The sequence below is a fragment of the Symphalangus syndactylus genome, chromosome 14 (assembly GCF_028878055.3).
Source record: "Symphalangus syndactylus isolate Jambi chromosome 14, NHGRI_mSymSyn1-v2.1_pri, whole genome shotgun sequence".
Lineage (NCBI taxonomy): Eukaryota > Metazoa > Chordata > Mammalia > Primates > Hylobatidae > Symphalangus > Symphalangus syndactylus.
Window position 1 is genome coordinate 118555167 of NC_072436.2, and position 22853 is coordinate 118578019.

Below are 22853 nucleotides of genomic sequence, written 5' to 3' on the forward strand. Positions count from 1 at the left end.
GCCCGTCAAGGGTGGGGCTGTGAGGCAGCGGGGAGACCTTCATGCTCCCGGTGAGTGGAGTCAGACTCCACTGCTAGTGGACGAGACCCCAGATTGAGATGCTATGGGGGGCAGGGCAGCGGGGCCTGCGGCCCCAGGTGTTTGAATGGGGTGCTGCTCACCCCTGCAGGCCTGCCCCCTTTTACTGGCAGCCTGAGGCCAGCAGGAGGCACCCTGTGGGACCTCAGTCCAAAACCAGGGACCACTGCTGCATCTCTTTCCCCAGGACAAGATCGCAGAGGAAGGCGGGCGGCGGGAGTGCCCAGCCATGTGACAGCATCGTTGTGGCGTACTATTTCTGCGGGGAACCCATCCCCTACCGCACCCTGGTAAGGGGCCGCGCTGTCACCCTGGGCCAGTTCAAAGAGCTGCTGACCAAAAAGGGCAGTTACAGGTGAGTGTGAGGGCTGGGGTGCCCATACCCTGCACGAGTATGTGGGTGCCCAACGGTACGAAAAAGAGGGTTTCCAGCCGGGCACAGTGGCTCACGTCCTAATCCTGGCACTTTGGGAGGCTGAGGCGGGTGGATTGCCTGAGCTCAGGAGATCGAGACCAGCCTGGGCAACATGGTGAAACCCCGTCTCTACTAAAAATACAAAAGAAATTAGCCAGGTGTGCTACTTGGGAGGCTGAGGCAGAGTTGCTTGAACTCGGGAGGTAGACGTTGCAGTGAGCTGAGATCAAGCCACTGCACTCCAGCCCTCCAGCCTGGGTGACAGAGGGAGACTCCGTCTCTACCCAAAGAAGAAAAAAAGGAAAAAGGGCTTCCAGACGTTTCAGCTCATGTCTCTCATCTGCAACTAAAGCCACTTCTCCAAGCCCTAGGCTGAGGGTGGCATCAGGCCTTCGGCCCCACAGGACTGAGAGGGTCCTAAGGGACCCCCGTCCAGGGCCCTCATGTTTGGTAAAACAGAGGCCACAGACCTAGACAACGATGGTCTGAAGCTTGTGTTGGGCTCCCCTGGGCCGGCGTTGTCTCCAGCCTCTGGATTCATCTCCTTTTGCCCGACTGCAAAGCCAGGCGTCCTCCTACCAAGGTTCATTTGCCCTGGGCCACTCAGCCCTGCAGTGCCCTGCCTGCAGCCAGCCTCGGAGGCTCCTGAGTGAGCACTCGGGGGTGAGCAGAGTGGGGGGTGAGTAGAGGGGACCTGACCCCAAGAGCCTGGCGGGTGGTTCCCACCGTCCACAAGCCACTGTGCAAACGCCCCATGACTGCAGATGTGGTGCTGAGGGAGGGCCCCAGTTGGGGTCACCTCCATGACGGGGCTCAGCCCTTGGGAAGCAGATACCCCACACCCGTCCCCATCCCCCCTGTAACTCCTGAGAGGCTGGGGCAGGTACTCCCACGGGGGTGCGGGGTGCCTCCCAGCAGGCAGTGAACTCACCCTCCGTGGCTGCCCACTTCACCCACATGTGGTCATTGCACTGTTGCCCTGGGAGGGGGCGCACATGCAGTGGGGGCAGGGGGGGCCGTGGGGCACGGACAGGAGGCTCCTCGGGATGGGGGTGTGGACACGCCGTCCCCTGCCACAGGCCTCCTGCCCATCTGCGGTGCTGCCTGCTCACCACGCTCCTCACCTCCTTCCTGCAGATACTACTTCAAGAAAGTGAGCGACGAGTTTGACTGTGGGGTGGTGTTTGAGGAAGTTCGAGAGGACGAGGCCGTCCTGCCCGTCTTTGAGGAGAAGATCATCGGCAAAGTGGAGAAGGTGGACTGACCGGCTGGTGGGCTGTGGCCGCTGCACCAGGCAAGGCCCTCGGCGGGCACAAGTCTCACAGCCAGGCGGATGGCCTCGTACTCAGGAGCCCGTTGGGGACAGTGTTGGGTGTACCACCCATCCCTGCAGTCTACCCGTGTCCAGGTGGGTAGGGGCCCCTCGAAGTGGTCCACAAGCTTCTGTCCTGCCCCCAAGGAGGCAGCCTGGATCACTCCCCATAGCAATACTTGGAGGGAGCCCAGCCCAACTGGGGCAGCCGAGGTCCCTGCTGCCAGCTTCAGGTGACCCCTCCGGCACCTCCCTTGGGCATGTGTGCTGGGATCTACTTTCCCTCTGGGATTTGCCCTCGTACCCTGGTCTGGCTGGGGCCCAGGCCCGGGTGCAGAGGCCTGCAGGGCCTCTGTCAATTGTTCGCGCCACCGAGTGCCTTCAACACAGCTTGTCTCTTGCCTGCCACTGTGTGAATCGGCGACGGAGCACTGCACCTGCCTCCAGCCGCCGGCTGCGCGGTCCCGGGTCCTCCTTTCTGAGGGCCCGTGTAAATATGTACATTTCTCAGGCCAGGGCCAGCAGGGGCTGCCCAGGTCTGTTTTTCATGCGATGACACTTGTACAATTATCTTTTCAAAGGTACTTGGATAATAATGAAATAAAACTGTTTTTGAACCTGCCCTGGCTGTGGTGTGTCTGCTGCAGGTGGGGCCTGGCCTGGGTCTCCCAGCCTCAGCCCCCGTGGTAAAGGAGGGCACACTGGCCTCCAGCAGGCCTGGGGGTCATCCTGTGACTCAGAGGCTGGCAGAGCTAGAGCCCCCGGCAGAGCTAGAGCCGCATCAGGCCAGCCTTGCTGAGGGACCAGGCACACAGAGTCCAGAACCAAGCTCTTTATTCACACTGCACAGCTCCCTCCAGTACCCACGGGGGGGGGCTCCTGTCCAGCAGTGATGGGGGGAGGGTAACATGGGGGCAGCTACAGCTCCTCTTTGGACCCCATAGTGGAGTTGGCCGGTGGCTCCTAGAAAGGGTCACAAGTGCAGCTCGAAGCTCTGCTCCCAGCCCACCCCTGCCCCTGCCAGCCCTGTGTAAAGAGGATTTGTGGAGAGACCCGGAGCCCTGGCTTAGGAACACCCACCGGGAACGGGGCTGCCGGCTCCTCCGGGGGCTCCTCCGTGGGCAGCACGCCTCCGTTGTCCAGGAACTTGGACAAGGTCTCCAGGTCCCTGGTGCTTTTGTATTCAATCACCTGAGGAGAGGCAGGGGGATCTGGAGGACACACCAGGCCCAGCCCCACGCCCAGAAAGATGGTGCCCCGGCTTCCTCCCCAGCCACCTGTCCCCCATACCTTCCGACCTGGCCCTGCTGGGAAGTACTTGAGAGTAGGGAAGCCGTGCACAGCGAAGGCGTCCAGCTCATTGGCTGTGGCATCCAGCTCAGCAATGACGACGTCCTCGTGGTCTTGGTACTTCTCAGCCAGCGCCTCCCAGGCAGGGGCCATCTCCTTGCAGTGGGTGCACCACGGGGCATCTAGGATGGGGGCCGTTGAGTGCGGCCATTTGGGCACCCCCTGCCCAGCCCACACCGCGCCTGCCTTCCCCAGCACTCACAGAACTTGACAAACACATTCTTGGTTTCGTCAAAAGCCACCTGCTCAAAATTCTTGCCCACGAGGGTCTTAACTGGCCGCTGATCCCAATCAGGGGGTACCTCCTGGCTTAGGAGATAGGGCTGGGGGAAACCAGGACAGGTACTTTGCCAAGGGTCCTCTGCGGGGTTGGGAGAACTGTGGGGTAAAGGGGGGCCTCTGCGGGGTTGGGAGAACTGTGGGGTAAAGGGGGGCCTCTGCGGGGTTGGGAGAACTGTGGGGTAAAGGGGGGCCTCTGCGGGGTTGGGAGAACTGTGGGGTAAAGGGGGGCCTCTGCGGGGTTGGGAGAACTGTGGGGTAAAGGGGGGCCTCTGCGGGGTTGGGAGAACTGTGGGGTAAAGGGGGGCCTCTGCGGGGTTGGGAGAACTGTGGGGTAAAGGGGGGCCTCTGCGGGGTTGGGAGAACTGTGGGGTAAAGGGGGGCCTCTGCGGGGTTGGGAGAACTGTGGGGTAAAGGGGGGCCGCTGCGGGGTTGGAAGAACTGTGGGGTAAAGGGGGGCCTCTGCGGGGTTGGGAGAACTGTGGGGTAAAGGGGGGCCTCTGCGGGGTTGGGAGAACTGTGGGGTAAAGGGGGCGTCTGCGGGGTTGGGAGAACTGTGGGGTAAAGGGGGGCCTCTGCGGGGTGTGGGGGGGCCTCCGCGGGGTTGGGAGAACGGCGTGAAGGGGGGGCCTCTGCGGGGTAGAGTGGGAGCCTCTGCGGGGTAGAGGGGGGGCCTCTGCGGGGCCTGCAGGGGCAGGGGACCCTCAGAGGTGCTGTTCCCACCCCCTGCCAAGCTGATCGGATGAGATCAAGGTTCCCCTTCTGCTATGAGCAGTCTGCAGCGGACCTTGACTTGGCCGTTGAGGACTGCATGGCAGAAAGCAGTGATGGACGCTGCGGTGACAGGGCCCCCATCCACAGGCGCGTACTTTTTAGTGGTCTCAAGGTTGACTAAGCGCAGGGTGGGGGCTGCCTCAGCCTTGAGGCCAAAGTACTGCAGCACGTGCTCATTGTCCACTGCCACGTCCACCACCACGAACAGCACCTGTGGCAGGGAGTCCATGCTGGCACCGGCCCCTCTCCCGCTGCCCCTTCCCCCCCAGCCCCCCAGTACCTACCCCCATCCAGCTGCCCCTCCCGCTGGACCCCAGTACCTGCCCCCGGAAGCGGGGAGCTGCCTCCCCAAAGCCCGCTAGGAGCTCCCGGTGTGCAGGCAGTGTCTGGTTGACAAACAGCAGCAGGTGGTTGAGGATCCTGGCCGCAAAGATCTTGGCAGACGTCTACAGTAGAGAGGGTGCTCATGACTCCACAGGACCCCCAGCCTAGGCACCCCCATCTCTGGACTCCTCCACCCTGGGGCACCCCCAGTCCAGGCACTGCAGCCTACGCACCTGGCTGTTGAACTCGGTAACCAGGCGCATGCTGTGTGTGACCAGGAAGCGTGACAGATCCCCCAGGTCCAGGCCAAGCTCCTCGTCCACTGGGAAGTCTGCCCGCCCCTCATCAAACTGGACAGCAGCAGGTGGGTCAGCGGGCGCTGCAGCAGGTGGGTCAGCGGGCACTGCAGCCGGACCCCAACCCACGCCTGGGCCTCACCTACCTTCTTGAAGAGAACCACAGTGTCCTTGGTGAGGCCGAACTGCTGAAAGAGCCGCGGCCGGTCTGTGAGGCCAAAGGTCATGTCCAGGGCATCCTGGGCCAGGGCCAAGAAGGTGACCACGTCCCCGTCCTGCAGGTCCTGAGGGGCCCGGCCCTGTGAGGCCACCAGGTCCCACCCACAGTCACTGCCCCCACAGCCTGGCCCCCCACGCCCAGTGGCTCACCTGGAAGAAGCCGATGACCACCAGGTCCCGGCCATCGATCAGCGCCTGGGCGGCCACCTCGTCTTCCAGCCGCATGGCACTGGGCCCCACCCGCCGTCGCAGCCACTCAGCAATGCCCTCAGCCTCCCGTGGTCCTGCAGGGAGTCCCCCTCAGCCTGGGCCTGGCCACCGCCCCCCCCAGTGACCGGCCTGCCCCGCACCTGTGTACTCCTCTGGGTGCGTGCGGTTCCCATTGCGGAAGAACTTGAGCGTAGGGTACTCCGTCACACCAAACTCCTCAGCCAGCTCGGGCTGCGCAGATCCATCCACCTTAGCCAGCGTGACCATTGTTGACTTGGCCGTGAGCATGGCAGCTGCCCTGCTGTACTCGGGGGCCAGGGCCTGGCAGTGCCTACACCACGGGGCGTCTGGGGGACGGGGCCATGAGTGCCCCAGGCCACCACAACCCCAGGAGCACCCTCTCCACACCTGACAACCCAGCAGGGAACAAGCGTGCTCCTCCATTCTGCCCTGAGCCCTGGCCGTGGACAAGCCGAGCACCAGCGCCTCTTCGTGGCCCCCGAGCCTGCAGCACAGGGACCAGCAAGGCTTGAGAGAGCTTGAAAGACCCCCCTCCCTACAGCCAGGCTCAGTGGCTCACACCAGTAATCCCAGCACTTTGGGAGGCAGAGGTGGGCCTATCACCTGACGTTGGGAGTTCGAGACCAGCCTGACCAACATGGAAAAACCCCATCTCTACTAAAAATACAAAAAATATTAGCCAGGATTGGTTGCATATGCCTATAATACCAGCTACTCAGGAGGCTGAGGCAGGAGAATTGCTCGAACCTGGGAGGCGGAGGTTGCAGTGAGCCGAGATTGGGCCATTGCACTCCAGCCTGGGCAACAAGACCAAAACTCCATCTCAAAAAATAAAAAGACCCCTCCCTTTCATGCCCTATAAGGCTGGCGCTCCCGGGCCCATGTGGCTGCCTGTGAAGGCCTCCCAGGCAAGAACAGTTCCCATGTGTGTCAAGGGTTGGGAAAAGACCACAGGACACACGCATCAGGGACCTCCATGGGCCCCCAAAGCCTGAACACTGCCTGGGCCTCTGCAGTCTGTGGGATCCCCTGGCAGCCAGAGGAGTGGCTGGCAAGGCAGCGACTCTGGCACCATGGCCGCTGGCCGAGCAGGGAGGCACAGGTGTTCTCATGTCCTGTGGGTACCCCCAGTACTACCAGTGCTCCTGCCTGCCCCAACCAGACCCCCAGGCCCCTCCTAGAGAGCTCCTGGGCACAGTGGGGGCAGGTGCCTGCCGGGAGGCCCCTCTTGGGCACATGTCCTGCATTTGCCGGCAAAGGGTGGGGCCCCCAAGTGGGCCCTGCCGGTCCCCGCCGGTCCCCAGCCCCACTGGCCCCGGCACTCACAGAATTCCACCAGCAGAGCTGGGTGCTCCCGCAGGGCCAGGCCCAGGGTGTGGCGACTCAGCACCAAGATCCCATCCTCCTTGGGGATTTCCTCCTCTGGAGGCTCCTCCGAGGGGCTCTTGGGTCCCTGTTCCTGACCCCATGGGCACGAAGCCCTGAGCAGCAGCAGCAGGACAGGCAGAAGTTGGCGGCTCATGGTGCTGCCAGGGCGCGTGCAGTAGGGGCAGATAAGGGGGCCAGAAGCCAAGCAGCAGCCGCCACGTGGCACACAGGCCCAGTCCCAGCAAAGATAAGGCCCATGCGGCCGCCCCCAGCCCCCAGGGGAGGGGAGGCAGAAAGAGACGACACGCAGGGCACCGAGACAGGGCCATGTTTAATGGAACAGCTCAGGGGGACAGCGCCAGGCCCAGGGGCACCCGGGACAGAGCAGGGGCAGCAGGGGAGGGTCTGGTCACTCACGGGGGGGTGCTGGGGATGCTTGGGGGGTCCCTGTGCAGCAACTGAGGGAGATGGGGGAGACAAGGACTGGGGGTTCAGTCCTTCCAGTCCTGGCAGATGCGGAGACCCCACTCCCAGGACAGGTGGTGCGTCCTGTCATCGTCGGTGAAGAGGGATACCACCAGGTAGGGGCCCCGCACCAGCGCACCCCTCGGCGCTTCCTCCACCGGAGTCACAAACTCATACTCCTGCGCACTCGGGCCGTAGCTGCCCACCATGTAGACGGTCTTGTCCACTAGGGAGGGCGAGGGCATCAGGGCTGTCCTCTGTCCGACCCCGCTTCCCACCCCCCACCCCCGTTCCCCCGACCGCTGCCCTCACCGCGCAGGCCCCGGCGGTAGGTGTGGTGCAGACACTTGAGGCCGCTGACAATCTCCCTGTGGACCTGGGAACAGAGGCATTAGGGGTTCCTCTGGGGGCCAGGCCTCTGGCTGTTGCCCCCACCCCCATCCCCTCCGCCCATTGCCCCGGCTCTCACCTTGAAGGTGATCTTCACTCTGTAATCAACACCTTCCTTCAGGACAAACACCTGGTCCTTCAGAACAGCCAGATCCCCTATTGTGGAAACCGCAGCTAGAGTCAGACCTCCCCTACAGGCTGAGACCCGCTCCAGGAGCCCCCACGTGGGGTGTGGTACCCATGAGGTCTGCGATTGTGATGGCCCAGGGCGAGGAACCAGGAACGCAGGGATGTAGAAGCGTGACTGGGAGGGCCCTACCTGGGTTCAGGGTGCAGCATCCTGCGAGTTACCTGTGAGATCCATGATGACGGGCCCCGGAGCCTGCTCAGACAGGAGTGTCAGCCTGGTCACCTGCACATTGGGCAGGCTTGGGTCTGAGGAGAAACTGGAAGTCTGCAGGATGCCCCCCACCCCCACCGGGCTCCCCACCAGCCCCCCAGACCCAGCCCTCCAAGCCCAGGCCCCTGCCATACCCACGGCCGGTGGCAGGGGCCCCAGCAGCACCCGCTTGTACTTGGCCAGGCTCCTGTCGTCCGGGTCCAGCTGCCGGATCTCCAAGAGGCTCTTCCTACCCGGCGCCCGGTACTCGGGCACAGCCTCATCCAGCACCTCGTCCACTGCCGGCGGCCCACCCTCCTTGTCAGCCAGGAGGACTGGGGGTGGGGAGGGGCGTGAGCAGCAGCCACTAGCAGACCCTGGCATTCGGGCACCAGGCTGCAGCCCCTCCGGCCAGCTGTACCTCCCACTGCCCAAAGGGACTCAAGGAAGCCTCTGGGGGCTCAGGGAGAGAGCGAGCAGAGAGGTCAGGGCGGCCTGGGGAGGTGCCGCACCGCACCCAGACCTTCAGGAGGGGCCTCCAGAGACCGGCAGGCCTGCAGCTTCTCTGGCCCAGATGTTCACAAGGGCCCCCTCCCTGACTCGGAGACCAAAAGGTGGGGGAGCAAAGCTTTCAAATGAGGGCAGCACAGGGTCAGGGGCTACCTGCTAGAGAGTAGCGGCCCTCGGCGGCCCCCCAAACCTAGTGGCCCTCCAGGGTCCTCTACCATCCTGCTCTGGGCCGGGGTCTCTGAACACCTTCCCACAGTCTAGGAGTTCCTCCCCATGGTGCTGGGGGGTTGGGAGCGGCTCTCTCCAAATCCCTGGGCTCAGGCTCTGCGCCGCCTCCCATGGTGCCCCGGGCTGGTGGCCTCCTGAAGCCCCTCTCCCTGGTGCCCCGGGCTGGTGGCCTCCTGAAGCCCCTCTCCCTGGTGCCCTGGGCAGGGGTTTCCGAGTCCCTGCCCACTTCGCTCCAGTCTTCTCGGGGATCACCACACGCCCTACAGAGCCTGAGCCCCAGCCCCACCCAGGGGAGAAGGGCTCCAGACGGCGGTGTCCAGGGGGAGAGGGTCCCAGCCCCGCCGCTTCACAAGCGGACCCGTCCGCACCTGGCTCGCTTCCCCACTGGGGTGGAGCCTGGATGAAGTCCCCCACCCCTACCAGACCCCAACCAGGGATCTGCGCCGCGAGGTCCCCATGCGCGCCCCCAAAGTTGCCGCGGGGGAGGGGCTACTCCCCGCCCGGGGCTGAGACCCAGCCAAGCCCCCCGCCCACTTGGCCGCCGGCCCCTGCCCGGCCCGCTCACCTCGGGCGCACAGCGCCAGCCGGAGCAGCTCCAGCAGCTGCGCCCCCAGCTCGCACGCGTCCAGGCCCAGCATGGTGGCGCGCGGCCCGGGCAGCCGCGGAGCCGCCGAGGAGCCGCCGCCCGCCCCGCCGCCGCCCCGCCGCCGCCCCGCTCGGCGCTCAGCCCCGGCGCGACTGCGGTGAGCTCATCCCGGCCGGGAGCGCCCCCCGCGCCCAGCGCCGCGCCCGCGCCGCGCGCCCCCAGCCGCTCCGCGGACCCCGCGCAGCCCCGCAGAGACGCGCGTGTCGCCCGCACGGCGCCGGCACCCGGGTCGCCCCCGCCGCCGCGCCAGGACCCCGCACAGAAGCGCCTGGACGCGGACGCACGCAGCCGCGGTCACGATCCCCGCCCGGCCCGTGCCCGGCTCTGACCAGCAGGGCTGCCCCACCCCCACGGCGCGGCGGGAGCCTGAGGGAGTCTCCTGGGAAACCCTCTGCGGGGCGCCGTGGCGCAGGTGCGCCCCTATCCCCAGGGTCTCATCATCCGCACACACCTGGAGCCGGACCGTGCTCCCCCTCCCCCGCTCCTGACGGAGCTTCTGTCTGGGCCGAGGGGTACTCCTGGGGCCTGCCCAGCCTTGGGGTGAGGGGCTGACCCAACACCCTACAGGTTCACAGTCATCAGCAGGGCGGGACCACAGTGGGCACGGGTCGCACACACACCGAGGTGCGTCTGGAGCCACAGAGGCAACAAGGGCCCCTCAAAGGCTTAGCGACCTGGCTGCGCTGAGTTCCAGAGGGGGGGACCTGCAGGGCTCTCGGAAACCCAATCACCGAGCCCCCCCCCCCCCCCCCGTCCTCAGAGAGAGGACAGTGACAAGGGGGCGGAGTACAGAGACCGAAGCACAGAGGGGGCTTCTGATATTGACACCTAAATTGAGACCTGTGGGTGGGTGGGATGGGAACCGGCAGGGGACAGGGGTGAGCAGCCCCTGGCTGCGACAGCGGAACCAAAGGCCTGGGTCTGAATAAGGGAGAAGGGGTCCGAACACCAGCCTGAGTCCCTTTCTTAGACACCGCTGGCCACCTATTCCTTGTTCCAGGGACCCCAGAAATTAGACACGCCCTTGCCAAGGAGCTCCTCGATTGAGCAGAAGACCACCTTGAGTGCTCGGGGACATTGGGGTTTGGGTGGGGACAGTCTCCCTTGGCCCCCCAACGGCCCACAACCTTTCCAGCGCAGAATTCTATGAGCTTGGGCCCAGGCCCCCCTAGAGCGCCACCTCTGCTGACCCTTCGCTGCAGGGAGCGGGGGCTGTTAGGACACTTGTCTCCAGGCCCACAGCTCCAGCTCCTGCAGCTGTTACCGGCTAAGAAGGTCTTGGAGGTGAGTTGTCCAGGTTCTTGGTGGGTTGAACAAAGAATTGAACAAAACGCACAAAGTAACAAAAGAACAACCAAACACAAGGAAACAAAAGAACTGAGTCAGAACCGAGTAAAGAAAGCACAGATTTACGCAAGGCAATTCACAGAGTGGGAGTGGGCTAGAGCAAGCAGCTCCACAGCCTCTGTAATTAGGATTTTTATTAAGCAAAGGAACCTGACCACAGCCCTCGTGCCCCTTAGAGGCCTCCAATTGGCTACACCCTATGAAGGATTGGCCCGAGACCAATCAGAGGTGAAGTGGAAACTTCTGTCTTGTTATCACAAGAGCCAGGATGTGGCCTGTGTGCTGCCCAATCCTGCCTAGAACTGGCTGCACCTGCTGTTCCGTTTCTTATGCCCAATCCTTGGCTACCCTCATTACCTATTCTGCCTCACAGCTACCATGGATGCCCACCCGTGCAGACAGGGCAGCCACACCTGGGCCACCTCACCCCCCCTGTGTGTGGGGCATGGGAGGGCTCACTGGGATCCAAGCGAGATGGTACCCTGGAGTAAGAGACCCCACAAGCCCCCTGCCCCAGCTCATGCCGAACCTGGCCTCTCCAGCAAGGGAAATGCACTCAGACCACTATGTTAGGGGCTCCTAGCCCAAGGCCAACCGCCCACCCTGCCCAGCCCCTAGCACCCTCTGAGTGGGTAAGGATGGGGAGAGGTACTCTGCCTCCAATAAAGCAGAAATAGACCAGATGTGCTGGTGCACATCTGTAGTCCCAGCTACTCAGGAGGCTGGGGTGGGAGAATCACCTGAGCTGAGGAGTTTGAGGCTGCAGTGAGTTTATGATTGCACCACTGCACTCCAGCCTGGGTGACACAATGAGACCATCATCTCTCAAAAAATAAATACATAGCCAGGTGCCATGGCTCATGCCTGTAATCCCAACATTTGGGAGGCTGAGGCAGGAGGATCACTTGAGGCCAGGAGTTCAAGATCAGCCAGCCTAGGCAATACAGCAAGAAACTAAGGCCCTTACAGACAGGGATAAGCAAGGGGCTACGTGTATATTTATCTACAAAAATAAAAATGAAATAAAAAAAAAAGTAGTGGCCAGGCGCAGTGGCTCATGCCTGTAATCCCAGCACTTTGGGAGGCCGAGGTGGGCAGATCACCTAAGGTCAGGAATTCAAGACCAGCCAAGGCAGGTGGATCACTTGAGGTCAGGAAGTTTGAGACCAGCCTGGCCAACACGGTGAAACCCCATCTCTACTAAAAATGCAAAAAAAAAAAAAAAAAAAAAAAAAAAAATTAGCCAGGCATGGTGGCGGGAGCCTGTAATCTCAGCCACTCAGGAGGCTGAGGCATGAGAATTGCTTGAATTCGGGAGGCGGAGGTTGCAGTGAGCCGAGACTGCCCAGTGGGGCCTGGAGAGCCTGGCCCTGGCTGGGGTGCACCTGGGGGACAGACATGGCCACTGGAGGAGGGAGAGAGCTGGGATTGGAGTGGGTCCTAAAGCCAGGCGGCTGCCGGTGACACTAGGTGGGTGTCTGTTGAGGTCCTCCCTGCAGTAAAGCTCCTCTCCAACAGTGTCAGGGTGCCCTGGGCAGGGTTTCTGCCCATTCCCCAGCGGGCCCACCCAGGCCTGTGTGAAACCGAGGGAAGTGAGCCATGAGCCATCAGCCACTCTCCTGGAAGGACCCCCGATAAGGGACCCACAGCAGGAGATGGGGACAGCTGGGTCACACTCTGCAGCAGCCACGTGCTCCACTGACGCCCGGCATCCAGCCCATGTAGAAAGCTGGTGTGGGCACCCAATCTCTCATGTACCCTGCCGCAAACCAGCCACTGTCACAGCAACGTGTGCAGCCTTGGCCACAAGCATCGCAGGACACAAGGCCTCCGGCAGTCAGGCCCCTGGCCGTGGCCCCGGCCCCACAGCCAGGCCTCTGGTCCCTGAATGTCCTCAGGGCCCCACACATAGGATCGGGGTTACAGTGGGCCCTAAACCACGTTTCCCACCCCAGTTCACTCTCCCTACGGGTCTCCTCTACTCAGGGAACCCCTCTTCCTCTCTGAACCCCCATCCCCTCCGCTGCCCTCCCTGAGACCCTCCCCATAGTAACCTCCCCTCCCTGATGAGCCCTTCTCCTTTTCCCAGAGACCAACCCCTGCTGCAGCTGAGCTCCATCCCCTCACATCCCCCCACGGTCCCGGCCCACACACCCCCTCCCCGTCCCACTTCGCCTCCACCCACGAGGGCCTCAGCGTCCCGGGACCTGGGCTGGGTGACTCGGGTCGCTCTTGGGGGGCCGGCTCGTTTGCCTCTGGGCCGTGGCCGTGACTCTTAGACCCGAACTGGGGCCTGGGCGACTCTGGCCGTGTCTCTTAGACCCGAAGTGGGGCCTCGGAGACTCTGGCCTCGCGGCCCGAGGGTTAACCCGGGCGCTGCGCGGCGCGGGGCGGGGCTGGGCGGGACGCTCGGTCATCCCCGCCGGCCTCGCCCAGCAGCCATGGCCGCCGGCCCCGCGCCGCCCCCCGATCGCTCTGGGGCGCAGATGCCGCATCTGAGGAAGGTGCGAGGCGGGTGGGTGTCCCGCCATCCCCCGATTTCCCGGCGCCCGAGGCCGGAAGGGGCCGGAGAGCATGGGGCGCGGGGCCGCGCGGGGCGGGGCGGGCCTGGGGCGGCGGCTCTGCGAGGCCGGGCGGGGCGGCGAGGCCTGGGGCCCCTTGGGGGTCTCCCCGGGTCTCCCCGGCCCTCCCCGGCCCGCCCCGCGTGCCCGCCGCCAGCTGTGGCCTGGAATCTGCCGCCGCCGCCGCGCGTTAATCTCCGCGCTCCCGGATCTGGGGCATCCCGGCCGGTGCCGTGCCAGGGAATCAGGGTTGCGGGGGCGGCCAGAGCACCCCCTGACGACTCCCTCCGCCCAGATGGAGCGGGTGGTCGTGAGCATGCAGGACCCCGACCAGGGCGTGAAGATGCGGAGCCAGCGCCTGCTGGTCACCGTCATTCCCCACGCGGTGACAGGTGAGGCGCGCCGGGGCGGGGGTGCGTGCGCTCCTCGGCCTCCTTCCACCTCCGTCTCTCCCGTGCAGGCAGCGACGTCGTGCAGTGGTTGGCCCAGAAGTTCTGCGTCTCGGAGGAGGGTGAGCGCCCTGCGGCCCACTGGGCCCTGGGGTCACTGGGCTGGTGGCCTAGGCCTGGGTTTTCCTGGGGGCTGGCAGTTCGCAGAGCCCTGCAGAGCGCGCTGGGGTGGGGAGCACATGCGGGAGAGGAGGCCCGGCTCGTCCCGCCCTCGCCCGCTTCCACAGCCCCGCGCTCACCGTCCCACTCCTCCCCAGAGGCCCTGCACCTGGGCGCCGTCCTGGTGCAGCATGGCTACATCTACCCGCTGCGCGACCCCCGTAGCCTCATGCTCCGGCCAGACGAGACGCCCTACAGGTTCCAGGTCAGGCTCGGGGGCGCAGGTGGGAGCCAGTGGGACCCCCACCCCCACCCACCCAGCTTACCAACTTGGGGACACAGGAGGGGCACCGAGCTTGCTGGGATTGGAGTGGGACTCCGCCATGTCACCGTGGGCTGGTGGTCCATCGTCCCCTCCCCAAAAGTCTTGGACTGCAAATACTGATGTGGTGAGAAGGACCAGCTGAGGGACGGAGCCTCAGTTTTCCTGGGGGCCACAGCAGGGCCCCACAAGGGGTCGTATCTGCAGAGGATTCTGCCGTCTTCCTGGGGGTCCTTAGGCCCAGTCCCTGAGGGAGGGGCTGTGGAGGCCTGAGGACAGCATTCCTGCCCTCCCGAACCACGTCAGGGTCCTGGGGCAGACCTGCCGTCAGTTATTCCTGCCCTCCCTAACCACATCAGGGTCCCAGGCAGACCTGCCGTCAGTTGTACCCCTCCCCAGGCACAGACTGTGACTACACCCAAGACTTGTGCAGGCCCCCAGCCCCACCCCGCCATGAATGGGGGCTTAGGGTGACCAGTGAGGGAGGCAGTCCCTGAACAGGGCCCCAAGGATCAAGTTGACCTCAGTTCCAGGTGGAGAGACTGGCCAGTGGTCAGTGGAGTCTCTGGGTGGTGGATAGGCAAGGAGACCCTCAGACACCCCCTGCCCAGCCCAGGCTTCTTCCCAGGGAGGTCTGAGGGTGGGGTGACACTGGGGAGGCACAGACGCAGGCGTCCTGGACACCTTCTCCCTGCACCACACCAGACCCCGTACTTCTGGACAAGTACCCTGTGGCCGGCTGCAGAGCTGGACTATGGTGAGCAAGGGGACGGCTGGCCCCAGACAAGCTCCCAGGACTGGGGACCTCAGGGTGACGCCGTGGGGCAGGGCAGAGCTGGCCCCTCTGCAGGCTGTCCCTGTCTTTCCAGCCATCTACCTGGCCAAGAAGAACATCCGAAAACGGGGGACCCTGGTGGACTATGAGAAGGTGGGACCCCCACCCTCCCCGCCCCAGCCGGGTACAGCTGGAGGAACCGAAGCCTCACTCACGGCCCCCGGGGCCTCACAGTTTACCCCAGAACATACAGCCCAGGCCCGAAAACCCAAGACAGTCCCCAACCCCCCAACTCCCCACACAGTGTCACTGGGGCAGGGGCCGGGGTGACCCACTGGAGACCTCGCTGCCCCCAGGAGTGCTACGACCGGCTACACAAGAAGATCAACCACGCGTGGGACCTGGTGCTGATGCAGGCGAGGGAGCAGCTGCGGTGAGGCCCCGCCCCGCCCCACCTGCAGGCGCCCAACCCAGGCTACTCAGGAAGCCCAGCCCAGGCCAGATTCTGGTGGCCCTGGGACCGTGGAGGGCATCCCTGGGTGTGGCTGCCTGCCCAGGTCCAGGCCTGAGGGTGGGGTCAGAGGGGCTGCTGTGTGCAGGGCATGCCCTTAACAGCCTCCTCCTCCCAGGGCAGCCAAGCAGCGCAGGAAGGGGGACAGGCTGGTCATTGCCTGCCAGGAGCAGACCTACTGGCTGGTGAACAGGCCCCCGGTGAGCCCACCTGCGGTGAGGGTGGGGGTCGCTGGCCAGCGCAGGGGTCAGCGTGCTTCCTGACGGGAGCTCTCAGGACCACCGTTTTGAGCCTGTGGAAGGGCCTGCCTTGGAGCTCCTGGTGGGGGCAGGACGTTTTCACTTTGTGACTTAGTTGCGTTTCTGCTAATCAGAACCCAGGTCTCTATCCCTAGACCACAAGACAAGCCAGCTTCTCTCTGGGCCCAAGGGAGAGTCACAGGGATGCCAGACTGGGGGGACTGCAGACTGCCTCAAGAGGAGGCAGAGTGGGGGCGGCCTTGGCTGCCGTGTGGGGACCAAGTGCACAGGCCGGGAGCAACTGAGGCTGTGGGGGGCCCGGCGGACAGGCCATTTGGAGTTGGTGAGCAGAGAAGAGGCAGCTGAAGGCTGGGTCGGGCTCTTCCTGAGTTCCTCTGAGTGTCAGTCTCCACATGGGGGTCTGGGAGGAGGACTCAGCCTTAAAGGGGGTCAGCAGGCCACCGGAACTGCATCCCCACCTCCTCTCGTCTCCCCTCCGCAGCCCGGGGCCCCCAACGTGCTGGAGCAGGGTCCAGGGCGGGGATCCTGTGCCGCCAGCCATGTGCACATGGTGAGCCCCTGCGTGCGTGCTGGCCGCCCTCTCGCCCTGCACACCAGCTGCACCCTGCTGGACCCACCATGGGACTGCCCGTCTGCCCGTCATTTAGTCCACCCAGAGGGCACTTGGTGCAGCCTCCCCAAGCCCCTGCTCACTCCCAGTCACTCCCTGTTCCCCAGGCCCCTGCTAACTCTCGCTTTCTCTTCCCTCCCACCTGCTGCCCTGGGTGCAGGTAAGTGGAGTGGTGGGGACGAGGGGGCTGGCGGGGAGGAAGGGGGCTCTTCTCCAGAACAGTATCAGGGTTTGCTGGGAATTGGAGGGGTGACAAGCAGGGTTACGGCCTGACAGACCTGAGCAGATCCAGCAACCTCCCTCCAGGTGGAGGCCTCCAGAACCAGAGGGACCAGACCACAGGGAGAATCTGAGCCCTGCAGCAGCAAAAGCCTTCGTTCAAACCAAGGTCCCATCCAGACCCAACATCACAGAGATGCACCGAGAACCTCACTGATAAAACTTCTTAAGTTCACGACCCTAACATTTCCCCACACAAAGCTGGTCAGAGAGAGTGGGGACCCAGGCTAGGACTCGCAGCGCGTCTGCCTCCTCCACTGTGGCCCCAGCGAGGCCCTGGCTGATGAACTCAATGAGTCACGCCTGGTTCCCCAGTGCTTCCCATTTGTAGTATTTCTCAAGAATGTGTTGTTTAAAAACATAATTTAAATACATTTGAAAATATGACATATTAGGCTGGGCGCGGTGGCTCAAGCCTGTAATCCCAGCACTTTGGGAGGCCGAGGCGGGTGGATCACGAGGTCAGGAGATCGAGACCATCCTGGCTAACACGGTGAAACCCCGTCTCTACTAAAAAATACAAAAAAAAAAAATTAGCCAGGCGTGCTGGCAGGCGCCTGTGGTCCCAGCTACTCGGGAGGCTGAGGCAGGAGAATGGCGTGAACCCAGGAGGTGGAGGTTGCGGTGAGCCGAGATCGCGCCACCGCACTCCAGCCTGGGGGACAGAGCAAGACTCCGTCTCAAAAAAAAAAAAAAAAAAAAAAAAAGAAAATATGACATATTAGATATTAGGCCGGGCTCGGTGGCTCATGTCTCTAATCCCAGCACTTTGGGAGGCTGACGCAGGCGGATCACCTGAGTTCAGGAGTTCGAGACCAGCCAGATCAACATGGAGAAACCCTGTCCCCACTAAAAATACAAAATTAGCTGGGCGTGGTGGCACATGCCTGTAATCCCAGCTACTTGAGAGGCTGAGGCAGGACAATCTGGGAGGTGGAGGTTGTGGTGAGCCGAGATCGCATCACTGCACCCCAGCCTGGGCAACAAGAGTGAAACTCTGTCTCAGAAAAATAATAAAGAAAAGAAAAAATATGACATGTTATTCACAATTGCAACTTTGAGAACCTGAGGGTTCCGTGGAATATTCTGCAGATCGCCAGACCTTAGGCCCCCAGAGGTCTCCTGGAAAGTCAGATCCCTGATTGGAAGAAGGGGCTCCAAGGGGCGGGACTGGGGGCCTGGGCCACCATCTCTGCCAGGTCTATGGGGCAGGGGCTCAGCCTGGGGAGGTGCCCTCCAGCTGGGGATTTTGGCCCCAGCAGGGGACCTGCGTCTAACTGCAGCCCACCTGTCCCCTTCTAGACCAAGAGTGCAGATTTCTATAAGCGGGAGGTAAGTCCTGGGGCTGGGAGTGGAGGGTGCCAGGTGCCTTCCGCAGCCCGGGACCTGACTCACAGGCCCCACACCCTAGATTGAGTACTGCAGGAGAGCGCTGGACAGGACCCGGGTGAAGTCCTCCGTCTGCCTTGAGGCGTGAGTGGGGTGAGGGTGGCAGCTGGAGACCCCTGCTGAGTGCCCTGGCTCCTGAGGCCCCTCCTGCACCAGCCCCGATACCCCCTTCCAGGTACCTGAGTTTCTGCGGCCAGCATGGACCCCACGACCCCCTCGTGTCGGGGTGCCTGCCCAGCAATCCCTGGATCTCAGACGACGACGCCTACTGGGTCATGAATGCCCCCACGTGAGCCCAGGCGGGGCAGGGGGACTGCGGGTGTGCTCCCAGCCTGGGGGGATGCAGGAGGGTCGGTCCCCACCCTCCCCAACAGCCCCACCCTTCCTCCAGGGTGGCTGCCCCCACAAAGCTCCGTGTAGAGAGATGGGGCTTCAGCTTCCGGGAGCTCCTGGAGGACCCCGTGGGGCGGGCCCACTTCATGGACTTTCTGGGAAAGGAGTTCAGCGGTGAGAACCCCCAGCCCGTGCTCCAGTCCCAGTGGGGAGGCTCCCACCTCGGTTTCCACCAGCTCCCTGGGAACCCCCCTGGCCCTGGCTGCCCCTCTGGATGGGATCCTTGACTGGGTGCCCGGCCCCCCAGGAGAAAACCTCAGCTTCTGGGAGGCATGTGAGGAGCTTCGATGTGGAGCGCAGGCCCGGGTCCCCACCCTGGTGGGTGCCGTGTACCAGTAAGTGCCGTGTGGTGGGCACCGATTGGCCAACGGGCAGGTGCACCCAGCCAGGACTACCCAATGCTGTCCCCACCCCTAGGCAGTTCCTGGCCCCCGGAGCTGCCCGCTGGGTCAACATCGACAGCCGGACCATGGAGCAGACCCTGGAGGGGCTGCGCCAGCCCCACCGCTACGTCCTGGATGACGCCCAGCTGCACATATACATGCTCATGAAGAAGGTGGGTGCTGGGCCAGCCTGGAGGGGTGGGAGGGGGCATCCCAGACAGGCCTCCATGTCCCCACCCTCAAGGGCTCCGTCCGCACAGGCACTGCCCGCATTGACTCTGCCCCTGGGGAGCGCCTTCCCCACCTGGTTGAGGCCGCCCTGGCCGCTCTCCTGTCAGCGTTCCGTCCTGAACCCACTCCGGGTTCAGAGGGGCTGAAGGCCTGGCCCAGATACATGCTTAATAAGGGTCAAGCTTCGATCTAAAAAGTTTTGTTTTGAGGTGAGTCTCACTCTGTCGTCCAGGCTGGAGTGCAGTGGCACGATCTCGGCTCACTGCAAGCTCTGCCTCCCGGGTTCCACCCTCCTTGGCCTCCCAAAGTGCTAGGATTACAGCTGTGAGACACGAAGCCCCGCCCTTTTATTTATTATTATTATTTTTTTTTTTTGAGAAAGCGTCTCACTCTTGTCACCCAGGCTGGAGTGCAGTGGCACAATCTCGGCTCACTACAATCTCTGCCTCCCGGGTTCAAGCAATTCTCCTGCTTCAGCCTCCCAAGTAGCTGGGATTACAGGTGCACACCACCATGACCACCTAATTTTTGTATTTTTAGTAGAGATGGGGTTTCACCATGTTGGCCAGGCTGGTTTCCAACTCCTGCCTCAGGTGATCCGCCTGCCTCAGCCCCTCAAAGTGCTGGGATTACAGGCATGAGCTACTGAGCCAGGCTTTATTTTTGTTGATATTTGAAAATTTCCGGCCGGGCTCAATTTTGGCTCACTGCAGCCTCAACCTCCCAGGCTCAAGTGGTCCTCTTGCCTCAGCCTCTCCACGCTACCACACCTAGCTAATTTAAAAAATCTTTTGTAGGCCGGGCGCGGTGGCTCAAGCCTGTAATCCCAGCACTTTGGGAGGCCGAGGTGGGCGGATCACAAGGTCAGGAGATCGAGACCATCCTGGCTAACACGGTGAAATCCCATCTCTACTAAAAATACAAAAAAAAAAAAATTAGCTGGGCGTGTTGGCAGGCGCCTGTAGTCCCAGCTACTTGGGAGGCTGAGGCAGGAGAATGGCGTGAACCCGGGAGGTGGAGCTTGCAGTGAGCCGAGATCGCGCCACTGCACTCCAGCCAGGGGGACAGAGAAAGACTCCGTCTCAAAAAAAAAAAAAAAAAAAATCTTTTGTAGAGGGATTTTGCCATGTTGCCCAGGCTGGTCTTGAACTCCTGGACTCAAGGGATCCCTCTGCCTCAGCCTCCCAAAGTGTTGGGATCACAGGCGTGAGCCACCATGTCTGGCCAAGTTTGGATGTTGTTAAGGGCACTGCAGACTCAGATCTCACCGTGTTTGATGGGTTTCACTGTAACCAGCATTATTCTTTCATGATTTCGCATGGCCCCACGTGTGGCTGCCAGCCCCTGAGCCTCGTGCTGCGTCCCTGGCACCTGATGCTGGCTTACTGGCTCTCTTCCCGGCACGCACCATCACACACAGCCAATTTTTGATTTTTTTGTGGAGATGGGATCTCACTATGTTGCCCAGGCCGGTCTTGAACTCCTGGGCTCAAGCAATCAGCCCACCTCAGCCTCCCCAGATGCTGGGACTACAGGCGTGAGCCACCATACGCGGCCTACCTTGTTTTTTTATTTGACTCCACAACCCTGCCCTCACTCTGTGGGGAACACGGAGCCATTCCTGGTTCCTGGTAATGGCTGAGGAGGTGCTGCGGTTTATTCCTCTACACATGGCCACCAGGGCTTTTGCCATTTTTGTTGTGACATGGCCCAGGCAGACGGGAGTTCAGGTCTCCCTGAGTCTGCCTTGGTCTAGGCAGGTCTGGGGGGGCTGCCTCCAGCACCCTGGCCGCTGGAGACTCTGTGGCTGGAGGAGGCTCCAGCAATGTTTGGCTGCCCCTTTGCGGAGAGCTGGCTGAGAGGTGAGGTGGCAGAAGGGTCAGGGGCTGGACGCTGTCTCTTTTAGGACTCCTACCCAAGGTTCCTGAAGTCTGACACGTACAAGGGCCTCCTGGCAGAGGCTGAGATCCCACTGGAGACGAAGAGACGGTGAGCCTAGGCAGTGCCTTGTGGCTGGCGGCTGCGGCCTGGGGTCTGCTGAGGCCCTGCAGTGAGGTGGGCAGGACACCAGCTGGCCAGCCTGTTCTCAGCCCCCTTCTCGCCCACAGCATGTTCCCGTTCACGTGGAGGCCACGGCACTGGAGCCCCAGCCCTGCACTCCTTCCCACCCCTGTGGAGCCCACAGCGGCTTGTGGCTGTGGGGGTGGAGATGGGGTGGCCTAGTGGACCTGGCCCATCTGCCACTCTAGTCCCTGCAGCTCAACATCCTGCGTGAATGCAGCAGCCACCCCCGTCTTGGCCCAGGTCCTGGTGGCTGCTGAACCCAGCACCAGTGTCCCCTTGTGCCCAGGGGGCCCAGTCTTGCTGTGGGGTGCACAGCCTCCCTTCCTCCAGCAAGCCCTCCCTGCCCAGAAGGAATGGGTCCAGCTGTGGGTTCCCAGGGAGGGGGTTCACTGGCTCAGCTTGGGTCAGGGCAGCGCCTGTTACCTGAAGAGAGGTGAGACTGAGGCCGCACGGAGCTCCACCTTCTCTGGTCTTCAGTCCAGCAATGGGTGCCCATCCCCATCTCTAAAGCCAGTAGATCAACCAGCAAATACCCAGAAGCAAGATGCACAGACGGGCGGCTTCCCACACACCCGTCACAAGATGCGGAGATGCAGGTCTCAGCGCGAGCACTGCCCCATCCAAGCCTCTCCGCTGCCGCCCAGTGTGACCCTGGAAGAGGTCCCAAGAGAGTGCCGTGCTGAGGCTGCCTCGAGCTCACTGCCTTCCGGAGCTGCGCCTATTCCTCCCTCGCCAAACGCATTCCAGAATTTGTCCACAGGTGCGCCAGCACCTGCATTTCCACCTCGAGGCCGCGGCTTCCCCCCCAGATTTATAGACAACTCTGACAGGCCCCCCACTGACGAGGCCCCCGATTCCATAGGGTGGATCCTTGCCAGGTGTCCCTGATCCTCCCTGCCCAAGCCTTCCTTCGTGAGCTGGCATTGCTCCCCATCCCCCAAGTGCCCCACCACTCCCCCATACTGGGTGAAGGTACAGCTGGCTCCTTTTGGGGGTGCAGCTTCAACTATCTCGGCGGTAGGGCGGTGCCATCCCCACCCATAGGGCTGGCTCACATCCAGTCACTCCCAACAGCTTCCAGCACACAAATAAACGACCCTTGGGCCCTGGCTCTGAGCCCATCCTGCTGTGGGTGTAGCTTGTGGTGTGACTGTGCATGTGACACATGCATAGGTGTGGTGTGCGTGTGCATATGATGCATGTGTAGCACTGAGGCACACGTGTGGTGTGTATGCATAGCACGTGTGATTGTGTGTAGTGCACATGTGCAGGTGTACTGCGAGGCATGCATATGTGGTGTGTGTGCACGTATAGTGTGTGATGCATGTGTAGCACTGTGAAGCATACGTGTGTGTATGCATAGCACATGCACAATTGTGTGTAGTGCATGTGTGCAGGTGTACTGTGAGGCATGCATATGTGGCATGTGTGCACGTGTTGTGTAGGATGCATGTGTGGTGCACATTGCATGTATGAGGTGTGCACGTGTATAGTACATGTGCGAATGTATTGTGCATGTGATGTGTGCATTGTGTGGTGAGGGAGGGGGCAGATCCCACGTGTGTGGAGTTGATGGTGGAGGAGGGACTTGGCCCTCTCAGACCCAGGCAGCAGACTTGGGGCATTTGGTCTTTGGGAGGAGACAGCCAGGGGCACTGTGCTCTGGTGGGCTAGGGTGAGCAGGGTAGTGTGTGGGGACGCCTGCCCTCCAGAGGGGGAACAGTAAGGAAACTGTTAAGGAAGCCTGTGGGCAGGGGCAGTTGTCCCCAGCCTGCCCTAAGGCCGCAGAGCTGCAGAGTGCATGGCATGGCATGGCCCAGACTCTGGGGCCTGCAGTGACCACAGGGCAAGAATCCCTCCTTCACAGTCCAGGGGTGCAGGCTGTTCCTGCAGGGAGGGAAACCTCTGCCCACCAG

General features: G+C 62.6%; 4 protein-coding genes across 23 annotated transcripts in view; 2 read left to right on the forward strand and 2 right to left on the reverse strand.

The window, feature by feature from the left end:
- Window positions 1–2427, forward strand: part of AXIN1 (axin 1) — a 67508-nt gene extending 65081 nt beyond the window's left edge. For all 3 annotated transcript variants that reach the window (XM_063617014.1, XM_055241337.2, XM_055241338.2), the window contains 2 exons: window positions 266–433; window positions 1631–2427. In XM_063617014.1, the coding sequence (XP_063473084.1) occupies window positions 266–433; window positions 1631–1757 (295 nt within the window). In that variant the 3' untranslated portion in view covers window positions 1758–2427. The remainder of the gene's footprint in view (window positions 1–265; window positions 434–1630) is intronic.
- A 195-nt stretch (window positions 2428–2622) lies between these two features.
- Window positions 2623–6862, reverse strand: PDIA2 (protein disulfide isomerase family A member 2). Of its 2 annotated transcripts, none has more exons than XM_055242507.2 (11): window positions 6605–6862; window positions 5398–5604; window positions 5198–5331; window positions 4975–5112; window positions 4766–4882; window positions 4529–4654; window positions 4222–4419; window positions 3358–3478; window positions 3096–3277; window positions 2886–2996; window positions 2623–2768 (listed from the first exon to the last, which is right to left on the reverse strand). In XM_055242507.2, the coding sequence occupies exons 1-11, from the start codon at window positions 6798–6800 to the stop codon at window positions 2724–2726; spliced, it is 1575 nt and encodes a 524-aa protein (XP_055098482.1). In that variant the 5' UTR covers window positions 6801–6862; the 3' UTR covers window positions 2623–2723. The 2 variants fall into 2 exon arrangements, with proteins under 2 accessions (XP_055098482.1, XP_055098485.1); XM_055242510.2 differs by having other exon boundaries at window positions 5398–5743; window positions 5778–6692.
- A 97-nt stretch (window positions 6863–6959) lies between these two features.
- Window positions 6960–9500, reverse strand: ARHGDIG (Rho GDP dissociation inhibitor gamma). Its single transcript, XM_055242513.2, has 6 exons — window positions 9184–9500; window positions 8036–8215; window positions 7853–7936; window positions 7581–7657; window positions 7424–7487; window positions 6960–7337 (listed from the first exon to the last, which is right to left on the reverse strand). The coding sequence occupies exons 1-6, from the start codon at window positions 9254–9256 to the stop codon at window positions 7138–7140; spliced, it is 678 nt and encodes a 225-aa protein (XP_055098488.1). The 5' UTR covers window positions 9257–9500; the 3' UTR covers window positions 6960–7137.
- Window positions 9501–12296: 2796 nt separating this feature from the next.
- RGS11 (regulator of G protein signaling 11) lies at window positions 12297–22053 on the forward strand. Of its 17 annotated transcripts, XM_063617021.1 has the most exons (18): window positions 12688–13115; window positions 13468–13564; window positions 13633–13683; window positions 13879–13985; window positions 14748–14799; window positions 14912–14970; window positions 15174–15250; window positions 15452–15528; window positions 16070–16358; window positions 16505–16586; window positions 17780–17809; window positions 17889–17950; window positions 18042–18155; window positions 18258–18373; window positions 18507–18594; window positions 18677–18815; window positions 20780–20862; window positions 20982–22053. In XM_063617021.1, exons 1-18 carry the CDS (start codon window positions 13053–13055, stop codon window positions 21094–21096), a joined length of 1701 nt encoding a protein of 566 aa, XP_063473091.1. In that variant the 5' UTR covers window positions 12688–13052; the 3' UTR covers window positions 21097–22053. The 17 variants fall into 17 exon arrangements, 16 of the variants coding, with proteins under 16 accessions (XP_063473092.1, XP_055099045.1, XP_063473093.1 ...); XM_063617019.1 differs by having other exon boundaries at window positions 12690–13564; XM_055243066.2 differs by lacking the exon at window positions 16505–16586 and having other exon boundaries at window positions 12819–13115; window positions 15447–15528; window positions 16070–16138.
- Window positions 22054–22853: the final 800 nt, after the last annotated feature.